Source organism: Hoplias malabaricus, chromosome 13, assembly GCF_029633855.1.
Source record: "Hoplias malabaricus isolate fHopMal1 chromosome 13, fHopMal1.hap1, whole genome shotgun sequence".
NCBI lineage: Eukaryota > Metazoa > Chordata > Actinopteri > Characiformes > Erythrinidae > Hoplias > Hoplias malabaricus.
The window spans coordinates 34,622,602-34,634,620 of NC_089812.1; the positions used below are offsets into that span (position 1 = coordinate 34,622,602).

The 12,019-nt window shown below is 44.1% G+C and overlaps 1 protein-coding gene across 1 annotated transcript; it reads right to left on the reverse strand.

The window, feature by feature from the left end:
- Positions 1–3,070: 3,070 nt before the first annotated feature.
- LOC136664981 (aquaporin-8-like) lies at positions 3,071–11,321 on the reverse strand. The gene is made up of 5 exons (XM_066642516.1): positions 10,831–11,321; positions 9,919–10,045; positions 9,285–9,499; positions 3,553–3,687; positions 3,071–3,460 (listed from the first exon to the last, which is right to left on the reverse strand). The coding sequence occupies exons 1-5, from the start codon at positions 11,121–11,123 to the stop codon at positions 3,418–3,420; spliced, it is 813 nt and encodes a 270-aa protein (XP_066498613.1). The 5' UTR covers positions 11,124–11,321; the 3' UTR covers positions 3,071–3,417.
- Between the last annotated feature and the right edge of the window lie 698 nt (positions 11,322–12,019).

The window sequence follows — 12,019 nt, forward strand, 5'->3', positions numbered from 1 at the left end:
TACCTCAGGCAAAGCTCATGTACCCACTTTCATCTCGAGCAGCTGTGCCAAAACGCAAATGTAAGTTCTCAGATGAATTAAAAAAGAAATGCTAATGTTTTCCCATGTGTAGCAAATATAGACCTAAAAGCCTAAAAGAGACGTGTGTCCTCTTTTTCACCATCTCAGATCTGGTCACCCTATTCTGTGAGTACATTAGTACACACCAACAGCAGTACCGTGGCGATAAAGCAGGTCATTATCTCCCCAATGAGAGCTCTCAACAACTGATCATCTGACCACAAGACAGCAGACACTGCCCCTTCAGCTCAGCCGTACTTCTCTTAGCCTTCTGATAAATTAGCTCATAAGGGCTCTGAATATTTGTATTGTCTATGGCCATAACTGTGTGTTGTTCACACACATTACGCTGTGTTTTTGCCTCTTTTTCCCCTACTATCCCAGCAAGCTGTTTTAACAACAGTTACTCAGTAAATTAAAAATGAAAGGTACAGACATGTTTCATTGTAAATGTTGTCAACTGTATAATTACAGCATATGCATATATTTTGCTGTCTTATAAACATTATGGGGCGGCACCGTGGTGCAGCAGGTTCGTGTCGCAGTCACACAGCTCCAGGGGCCTGGAGGTTGTGGGTTTGATTCCCACTCCGGGTGACTGTCTGTGAGGAGTTGGTGTGTTCTCCCCGTGTCCGCGTGGGTTTCCTCCGGGTGCTCCGGTTTCCTCCCACAGTCCAAAAACACACGTTGCAGGTGGATTGGCGACTCGAAAGTGTCCGTAGGTGTGAGTGAATGTGTGTGTGTCTGTGTTGCCCTGTGAAGGACTGGCGTCCCCTCCAGGGTGTATTCCCGCCTTGCGCCCAATGATTCCAGGTGGGCTCTGGACCCCCCGCGACCCTAAATTGGATAAGCGGTTACAGATAATGGATGGATGGATGGATAAACATTATGGAAAATTCTAACAGCCAAAATGACCTCTGTGGATATTCTCTAAGTCATTGCTATTTTAGTTGCCATCACTGTTCCAAAAGTCATGCAGTTCTGGCCTTTTAAGTGTTAAGCTAATGGTAACAGATGAGTTCAGACTGGGTTTACAGAGCTTTACAAGGCTGATCATTTTCTCTTTACAGCCACGGGCTCCTCACACTGCCTCGTGCCCCTGCTCTGTTACATGGGGCTGTAATCTGTTTTATTGCTCTATTGACACAAGGAACTGAGGCTTGTGGACTCGCAGCAGTCATACAAACCCGCAGAAGTCTCACCTTTGCCATAACGGCACCAAGCATGCCTCCAGTTGCCTCCATATTTATGGACTTGTTCAGGTCTCTCACATCGTCTGTCCTGGTTTGGTTCATTGTCTCCTTGTTGCTGATCTCAGGCTTTTTCTCTGCTATTGTGTTCTAACCGTGGCAACAGTCTTAGGAACTATGGGAAAAATCAGCTGTTTTGTTTCCCTGGTGGAGAATATACAGCGCAGCAGGTTAGAGTCGCAGTCACACGGCTCCAAAGACCAGGAGGTTGTGGGTTCGAGTCCCGCTTCAGGTGACTGTCTGTGAGGAGTGTGGTGTGTTCTCCCTGTGTCTGCATGGGTTTCCTCCGGGTGACTGTCTGTGAGGAGTGTGGTGTGTTCTCCCTGTGTCTGCATGGGTTTCCTCCGGGTGACTGTCTGTGAGGAGTGTGGTGTGTTCTCCCTGTGTCTGCGTCGGTTTCCTCCGGGTGACAGTCTGTGAGGAGTGTGGTGTGTTCTCCCTGTGTCTGCGTGGGTTTCCTCCGGGTGACTGTCTGTGAGGAGTGTGGTGTGTTCTCCCTGTGTCTGCGTGGGTTTCCTCCGGGTGACTGTCTGTGAGGAGTGTGGTGTGTTCTCCCTGTGTCTGCGTCGGTTTCCTCCGGGTGACAGTCTGTGAGGAGTGTGGTGTGTTCTCCCTGTGTCTGCGTGGGTTTCCTCCGGGTGACTGTCTGTGAGGAGTGTGGTGTGTTCTCCCTGTGTCTGTGTGGGTTTCCTCCGGGTGACTGTCTGTAAGGAGTGTGGTGTGTTCTCCCTCTGTCTGTGTGGGTTTCCTCCGGGTGACAGTCTGTGAGGAGTGTGGTGTGTTCTCCCTGTGTCTGTGTAGGTTTCCTCCGGGTGACTGTCTGTGAGGAGTGTGGTGTGTTCTCCCTATGTCTGCGTGGGTTTCCTCCGGGTGACTGTCTGTGAGGAGTGTGGTGTGTTCTCCCTGTGTCTGTGTGGGTTTCCTCCGGGTGACAGTCTGTAAGGAGTGTGGTGTGTTCTCCCTGTGCCTGCGTGGGTTTCCTCCGGGTGACAGTCTGTGAGGAGTGTGGTGTGTTCTCCCTGTGTCTGCGTGGGTTTCTTCCGGGTATTCCGGTTTCCTCCCACAGTCCAAAAACACATGTTGGTAGGTGGATTGAAGACTCAAATGTGTCCTTAGGTGTGAATGTGTGAGTGTGTGTCACCCTGTGAAGGACCGGTGCCCCCACCAGAGTGTGATCGCGCCTTGCGCCCAGTGATTCCGGGTAGGCTCCGGACCCACCGCGACCCTGAAGTGGATAAGCGTTTACAAACAATGGATGATTGAATAAATGTAAGTTTGTGTGCGAATCACTGAATGGCAAATTCTCAGTATAAGGATATTATAAAAAAAAACATAACTCAAAATTTACTGACATAATGAAAAAATGACTGATCAGAAACCATCAAAAACATGAAGGCTGTGTTTATTATATACAAAAGAAGCAATATAAAAACGTCCTTAAAATAAATCTGTTACATAAGATTATAATCACAAAGTCAGTGTTCCTAATGAACCAATTCTCATTATTTATCCCACATTATAACATCGATAAAGAAGCTATAAATGTAAGGATTTAATATTGTGTTTTGTGAAGCACAAGAGGCATTAGACACTTAAACTAAAGTACGCCCACTACACCAGTCTGTATTTGACATATATAAATCTCATTCTGATTATATGCCATGTTCATAAAAGCAGATAATCATAAACTAAATGCATATTATATTTTACAAAACTGGAAGTCTTCATAATTTTAACAGTTAAATAATATGATTGTGCAAGGTGAATGGATATATCAGCAGCAAATGAACGCATGGAACATAAAAGAAAACACTGCAGGTGGCATCACATAGTGGGCAACAACCCTTATCTCCATGTAGCATTCCAGACCCAGGAAAACACACCACACTACACCAGCAAGGGTTCTTAGGCAAGACTTTCAACAAAAGATAGCTATTTCTCTCTTTAACACGATTTAAATAGCTTCTTACACATTCCATGAGATAAACCAAAGCAAAAGAGCCATAAAAGGGCTCTAGATCTGAGAATGTCATGTGCTTTCATGTACATTACCTACAATATTCACATATTACATTTTAATTTCTCACTTGAACAATGGCAAGCAGCGTCACTTCAGTAGAAGTCTAATCTTCTCATCACCTAGCATCAACCTGGACAGAACATGAGAAAATACAGTGAAATATATACTGCAGCCCTGCAATTTATTTCTTTTAATATATACTCAATCCATGAATGTATTTACCTAATGAGAGCTCCAGTGAGCAGGGCTCCAGCCATAGGCCCAACCCAGTAGATCCAGTGGTAGGTCCAGTAATGAGCCACTGCTGCTGGTCCAAACGCTCGTGCTGGGTTCATACACGCTCCAGAGATCGCGCCACTGAGCAACAAATATCAGTAAAGTCAGTCCGGGCTAGCACCGAATACTAAACCCTAATTAATGAGCAAATGCTAGCAACAATAGTTAGCATAACAGCTCTCATTAGCCGCCACTGCCCATTTGTTCCCTGCAGAAGAGGTGTTAACGTATTTCCATTTAGATAATAATTCAATCATGATTTGACTACTTTTGCTTGTGAATAAATAAACTTTCTTCTTATGAAAAGCTAAAATCAACACACCGCAATATGCACCAATAAAAAATATAAGACAAATAACCAAACCAGGCTGAATAAATAAACTGATTTAAAGCATAACAAATTGGAATGTGATTGTACCTCATAGTATATACAAGTGTATATGTACAGAGTGCCACTGTGGATGTGTGTATGTATGACATGTGGGTGTGTAAGGTCTGTGCGTGTGTGCTATAAGGGTGTAACACGACTCAGTACTCTGTATAAATGGTGGGTAAATTTAAAGATGGATTTTTTATGAGTACCTCTAATCTTATCAGTAATTGTATAATCTATAACATTATATAACTACTGAGATATTATGAGCTTACGTTTGATTTTCAGCTTTATATTATTAATATATAAGAACCGTAGGGGATAGTTGGACAGTTCAACACACTTGGAGGAGAATGCTACTACCACGTTATTTATGCTTTCTTGGGCTCCGGTCTATGGAACAATACGACTGATGTTTAGATGTTTAAAGTTCTCATGTTTGTTCAGGTTTTTGGGAAATAGAAATTGTGAACGGACACAAATTACTGAAGCTATAGTCTCGATTGACTACTGTTTTTTTTCTGGGCCAATTAAAGAATTCCAAACAAGTAAATTATTCCCTCAGTTTATCCAAGGTGTGTATCCAATAATACATCCCCTCAGGTTGTCAACCGGAATGACACAAAGTGCTAGGGCTACTGAATTTAACTGTTTTCCAGGGAGGAGAATTATAGAAAGTAATGTTAAATTGAGGGCAATGTTTATTAAACTAAAGCAGCGTTTTAAGCCATGAAATATTATTTTTTCTACACCGACAGTTTATTTTATTCCTAATCTGAGGAGCTTGCATGGCCCCTGCTTTACATTGTTCCTATTCAAACAATGCCTCTGCCATGTAAAAGACTAATAAAGCGAAGCAGAAGAAAAACAGGAGGAGGTATTATGATGCAGATGATTCGTTATGCAACATAAACATATGCATCTGTTATGCAACACTGTTAAACATTCATTCATCCATTCATTGTAACAGCTCATACAGTTCAGGGCTGCTGTGGATCTGGAATCTAACTGGGATCACTGGGCGCGAGGCAGGAAAACACCATGAGCAGGATGTCAGTACATCACAGGGCACCACACACACATTCAGACACGGTTGTATGGACAATCTAACAACCCAGTTTTTGGACTGTAGGAGGAAACCAGAGCACCAGGAGGAAACCCACACAGACACAGGGAGAACACACCACACTCCTCACAGACAGTCACCCGGAGGAAACCCACGCAGACACAGGGAGAACACACCACACTCCTCACAAACAGTCACCCGGAGGAAACCCACGCAGACACAGGGAGAACACACCACACTCCTCACAGACAGTCACCCGGAGGAAACCCACGCAGACGCAGGGAGAACACACCACACTCCTCACAGACAGTCACCCGGAGGAAACCCACGCAGACACAGGGAGAAAACACCACACTCCTCACAGACAGTCACCCGGAGGAAACCCACACAGACACAGGGAGAACACACCACACTCCTGACAGACAGTCACCCGGAGGAAACCCACGCAGACACAGGGAGAACACACCACACTCCTGACAGACAGTCACCCGGAGGAAACCCACGCAGACACAGGGAGAACACACCACACTCCTCACAGACAGTCACCCGGAGGAAACCCACGCAGACACAGGGAGAATACACCACACTCCTCACAGACAGTCACCCGGAGGAAACCCACGCAGACACGGAGAACACACCACACTCCTCACAGACAAGCCACTCGGAGCGGCAATCGAACCCACAACCTCCATGTCCCTGGAGCTGTGTGACTGAGACACTATCTGCTGCGCCACCGTGCCACCCATTTATTCTATTACCTGTTATAAATAAATTATATTTATTTTGATTAACACCTGCATAATCAAAGATGTTTAGGCGGTAGAACAGTGGAAATATATTCTGTGGAGTATTTAACACCACATTATAGTCTTTTAATCATTAAAAATATTCAGTAGTCCTCGGCCTCTTCATTTATCTCTGTACATTCAAAAATCTTATCACAACCACCGTCTCGGAGTGAAGTTCTGATAAATGTACATAGGTTCGTTGCAGTGGTGCATTTCAGCATCAGGATCCACAGCAGCCTCTCAGGCCTTTGGATAAACGGACAAAGCTATCAGTGAGTAGAACGCACGCACAGCTGATAGGGTCAAAGCCCTCAGTGCATAAAGCTATCAGCGGGTGTCGGCCTCTGCGGCCAATAGAATCAAAGCCTTTTGTGCTGGGTGTTTGTGTATTTGTATGTAGGTACAAAAGAACAACATGGCCATTTTAAACACTAAGGTCAGCCACCACCACAAAGGTGATGAGTCAGTTGTGACATGGCCATTCTCAATGCACGGAATCAACTCCCTCCGCAGTGACATAACACTTTCCCTTTTGCTCTGGGCTTGTTTCAGATACGCACTTGATGCTGATACTAAGACACTAAATGGCCACCTGCTCATGTACAGTTAGGTACAGATGAGTGTTTTTGGATCATAAACGCTGTCTGTAGTTATCTATTATGTTTCAAACCAATTCATCACCTCCTTAATGGATTTTTCAGTTCCACCTTAAATGAAGAAGCAGTTACATTCTGATGAGTCTGAGGTTGACTCTGAGGTTCTCGCTAAGTTCTTATTCCACCTTCAATGGTGCAGAAGGTGCTAAACGAAATGCAGCTGCTGCTCTATGGTTAATAAACCGATGATCAATACAAATAAGATTTTAGAATAAACACATTTTAAAGAATCATCCAGTTAAATGTTACTGAGGGAATAAAGCAAACGTACATTTGAAATGTGTGTTTTTGAGAAAGAGACTGATCTCCTGCTTGTGCCGTGCACTGATGGTGTGAGAGATAATGGAGATAATGAAATAACTATTAGTGCTGAACGGCACAGTTTATCTGATGCACTCAGTGGCTTATTTAGTCATGCACACAATGAGTCATCTGTGATTATATAACGACCATCATGTGAAACACTATCCACTTGCTTGTAGTTTAAATATTTATTCTGGCTATTTCCCATGCATTAAAATCAATAAACATCATATTAATCCAAATCTATGCTTCTGTTTATACGTTTAAATACAGAGCTGAAAAAGGATGCTGTCAATAAATTGTCACTAATTAAAGATTATTGCTTATTACAGGTGTGTAGTTATTATAAACACCTAAACACATAATTTTATGTTAGAAATAAATATATTTATCAGAATCAAATAATGCAAGTAGATGTTGAGGTGCACTGGCAATACCAAGGGCCCCATGTGAGACCAGGAGGCAAAATAAGAGCATGAATATATTGAGGTAATGGAAGAACGATAAATATACATGTGACTTGTTAGGAGTGGAAGGCTGATGTGTTTATTATACTCTATAACGCCCAAAGGGTTGTGGAAACCTACTCAACCAATATTTTGAATCTAAAATCAAGGAACTAACAGGTTTTATAAAATAGTAATATAAACGGAATACTAAAAAAATTATCAAATTAAATTGACTTTGCGACGTCATGATGCAAGAATTTCCTGTGGGTGCTTAGAGGGTGATACAGATATTTATCAGCATGTGAGCACTGGAGAGGTTACTAATCACACAGCTTTTTTGGTTTAGATATAAATCATGTGACTGCTGATTCAAGCACCAAAACACCATGGCTGACTTGTCAAGTGCTGTGTAGGTCAGAGTAGATATGAAAGCCGCCAAAAGGAACAGACGCTAGAACAAACATCCTACAAGGTGAAGTGGGTTCCACTCTGTCTCCAAATACAACACGGTTTCCTTTCAATTGAATTCAAGGACTTCATTCACTCATTCAGTCTCTGCCCCCACCCACGGCTACAACAGTCGAAACCTTTACATTACCTACTTGTTTCTACACTCACCGTCCATTTTAATCAGCTTCACTCATTCATTCATTCATTATCTGTAAGCCTTATTCAGTTCAGGGTCGCGGTGGGTCCAGAGCCTACCTGGAATCATTGGGCGCAAGGCAGGAATACACCCTGGAGGGGGCGCCAGTCCTTCACAGGGAAACACATTCAACGTGTGTTTTTGGACTATAAGAGGAAACCGGAGCACCTGGAGGAAACCCATGCAGACACAGGGAGAACACACCACACTCCTCACAGACAGTCACCCGGAGGAAACCCACGCAGGCACAGAGAGAACACGCCACACTCCTCACAGACAGTCACCCGGAGGAAACCAACGCAGACACAGGGAGAACACGCCACACTCCTCACAGACAGTCACCCGGAGGAAACCCACGCAGACACAGGGAGAACACGCCACACTCCTCACAGACAGTCACCCGGAGGAAACCCACACAGACACAGAGAGAACACACCACACTCCTCACAGACAGTCACCCGGAGGAAACCCACGCAGACACAGAGAGAACACGCCACACTCCTCACAGACAGTCACCCGGAGGAAACCCACGCAGACACAGGGAGAACACGCCACACTCCTCACAGACAGTCACCCGGAGGAAACCCACACAGACACAGGGAGAACACACCACACTCCTCACAGACAGTCACCCAGAGGAAACCCACACAGACACAGAGAGAACACACCACACTCCTCACAGACAGTCACCCGGAGGAAACCCACACAAACACAGAGAGAACACACCACACTCCTCACAGTCACCTGGAGCAGGACTCGAATCCACAACCTCCAGGTCCCTGGAGCTGTGTGACTGCGACACTAACCTGCTGCACCACCGTGCTGACCCCTTATTCAGCTTCATTTACCATATAAATGTAACTGACAATTCTACATTTACAGACTGTAGTGAATCTGTTGCCCTGCAAATTACTAGCTCCCTTTCACCCTTTTCAGGGCTTCAACAGAGCTGTAGCACTTGTAGCAGTACAACACGCACTAACACACCACCACCGCCACATCAGTGGATGTATACTGTCACTGTGCAATAAAAAAACATGCATCTCCCAAAAGAAACTTTACAGAAGATGAAAAAACCTTTGTAACTTTGAGTGGAAGTCAATATAAAAAGGAAGGAACACAGAAGAATATAGTAAAAGTACATCTTTCAATAAGGTGAATGTAAAAAGATTTAATTTCCAAGTAATTTTGGAGCATTTCTATTGGTTCATTCATCGTGAAAATGTTCGTACAATGTGAAGAACTGTTGCTGTGTTTGAATGATGTAGTTCGAATGCATGTTTTTAATTGGACTTCGACAATATGCTCATCAGAGCTAATCTAATATTGATTAGTGTGTGTCTGTGTGTGTGTGTGTGTGTGTGCGCATGTGCACATATCTTGCTGAACATACTCACCCTGCTAGGACATCGGCTGTAATGGTCAGTCCGATGCAAAATGGAGCCAGCAGGGTGCGGGTTTTGCCATTCACAGCCCCCATACACACCGACATGGTCAGGAACAGTGTCATCACCAGCTCAGCCACAATAGCAGGCCCGATCTGACTATTGTCTTTCACCGTGTTAAACGCACCCCCAGACGTGTTGTAGTAATTATGGGGCGGAGAGATAGCCTGAGAAAGTAGAGAGGGTCATGAATGCTTCAGTTCTATTACCACGTAAAGGAGGGATCTGTCATTTGTAGTGGTATTTTATCTGATGTCAACAGCACTTTAGAGAAAACAAAATGTAATGCTTTATGATGCTATTGCTACGTTTTTTTGGCAAAAATTATTTATTACTACTTCAACTCAGTCGTTGTGATATAAAAAGATGAAAAACTCAAAGCGCCGCGTGTAGTTCCATAATCTAATAAATTTCCTGTGGAACATGATGCATGCTGGAGCAGTGTGTGTGTACAGGACAAACAAATACGAGATAAATCAAAGATAAACTTAGACACACTAAGGTAAATGTTCGACAGCAGTAATGATTTGTATTTTAAAACTTAGTAACATAGTAACAATAATAATAATAACGCAGTTTTACCCACCTTGGCCAGACTTGCTCCAATGAGTCCACCACAAAGCTGCGCTGTTATATAAGGCAGCAACAGTAAGATATTGAGCCCCCCGATCAGACACACAGACACAGACACGGCAGGGTTGAAGTGGCCTCCACTGAAGAGAAGCGAAGAGTTTACATTGTAATATCATAAAACCATTTCTAAGATCAGATTGCAATAAATACGTGTATTTTATGAATAGTGGGTCGTTCTCACCGCTGCGGTGACACTGATGTCGTGGTAAAGTGGATCAGACATATCAGCGCTGCTGGAGGGTTTTATACTCTTTGCCCATTCGCTGTCCACGCTTTCAGGCACCTTTTGCTGCAAATTTGCGTTGATGTTCCTTTAGTCTGACCCTGAATCAGTAATCAGTGGCTGCTGACCACAAGTCACTGTTCACTAGATATTTCTCATTAGTGAACTATTCTCAGAACATCTCTGATACTGGGTTTAAAAACTCCAGCAGCACTGCTGTGTCTGATCCATGTGTACCAGTGCAATACACACGCACATGCCAGTACCATGTCACTGTAGCACTGGGAATGATAGACCACTCTGTAATACCGGTTCTGTCATTGTTGTGTGAGGGTCCTGAGCAAAGTGCACCTATATGGCAAGTGTAGCTGAGTACTTTAACATTATAGTAAAGCAACTAAATTAAGGAATCTGTAGCCTCTAATATGGGCTGGAGCTTCATCGCTTCTAGACAGTGTTAGGCCTAGAGTATGGCGAACTAAACCTCATTCACAGCTGCTCCTGAACGTTTGATTTCTATATGACTATCCCTGTCGTTTATTCTTGAATTATGCCTTTGACCACAACAGGCACACTTTAAAGAAGCTGAATTTATAAGGGATATACAAACCTTGATGTAGTATATATCATCTGAAGCCTTACCTGATCTCTCCAAACAGAGCGATAACGATGCCAAGGGCCAGGCCGTGTGCTAGAGCCGGCTGCAGACTACCAGTGTCCAGTGGGTTCTCGATGACAGACATGCAGCCAGTGAAGATGAAGAGTGCTGAGCCCACCAGCTCGGCCAGCCAGGGCTGGACATAGCACTGGAACACACTGACTGCTCTGTGCACCTTGGTCTCTTCCTCCTCTGTGGACTCTGTGATTGACAGACTCCGGGAGTTCCACAACCACAGCTCAGACTTCATTGAGCTCTTGGACTCGGGTGTATTCATGGTGGTTGGTGTAGGATGGAGAGTGCAGTGTGGACGAGGAGGCCCACGCAGGCTTGATAAAACTTTAGAAAGGAGGAGGAGAGAGGGAGGAAACCTCTTCTATGCTGGGGTCCATGCTGATTGGTTTGTAGCTGGACTTTCGGCATTCAACCAAAGGGAGGCAAGAAAGTTGCCTTGGAAACATATTATTAGGTCATAGTGCACCTTTGACTATTGTGAAATACTGGGGCGGCCATAATAATGGAAACCCTACTTGAGGATTTAAGTTCCTAAATATTCAAAAACCTTCATGTGCAATTGCTCCTCACCCTCATAACTACATCATGTTAATAATTCTGTAACACAAGCACAACAAGCCTTAACTACATAACCAGTTAATAACTAAATAATTAGTCTGGAGTTTACAGTATCACAAATAATTTCATAGGTACACCACTGAGTCACATAACACTGAAATGCAAATCAGAAACTTGTATAAGCTGCCAATCAATTCCCTGTTAATGGAGATTTTCAAAGCAATCATTGTGTGTTGTTTATTGGCTAAAAATCCATTTGAAATAAGTTTAGTTTTTAAGAAAAAAAAAAAAGGAGTGTGGTGTGTTCTCCCTGTGTCTGCGTGCGTTTCCTCCGGGTGACTGTCTGTGAGGAGTGTGTTGTGTTCTCCCTGTGTCTGCATGGGTTTCCTCCGGGTGACTGTCTGTGAGGAGTGTGGTGTGTTCTCTCTGTGTCTGCGTGGGTTTCCTCCGGGTGACTGTCTGTGAGGAGTGTGTTGTGTTCTCCCTGTGTCTGCGTGGGTTTCCTCCGGGTGACTGTCTATGAGGAGTGTGTTGTGTTCTCCCTGTGTCTGCGTGGGTTTCCTCCGGGTGACTGTCTGTGAGGAGTGTGGCTTGTTCTCC

Coding starts and splice junctions, on each gene's coding strand:
- LOC136664981 (XM_066642516.1), bottom strand. CDS start 11,123: ATGAATACACCCGAGTCCAAGAGCTCAATGAAGTCTGAGCTGTGGTTG. Junction 9,500..9,918: donor TTGGAGCAAGTCTGGCCAAG/GTGGGTAAAACT, acceptor CTACTTTCTCAG/GCTATCTCTCCGCCCCATAA. Junction 3,688..9,284: donor ACAGCCGATGTCCTAGCAGG/GTGAGTATGTTC, acceptor TTTGTTGCTCAG/TGGCGCGATCTCTGGAGCGT.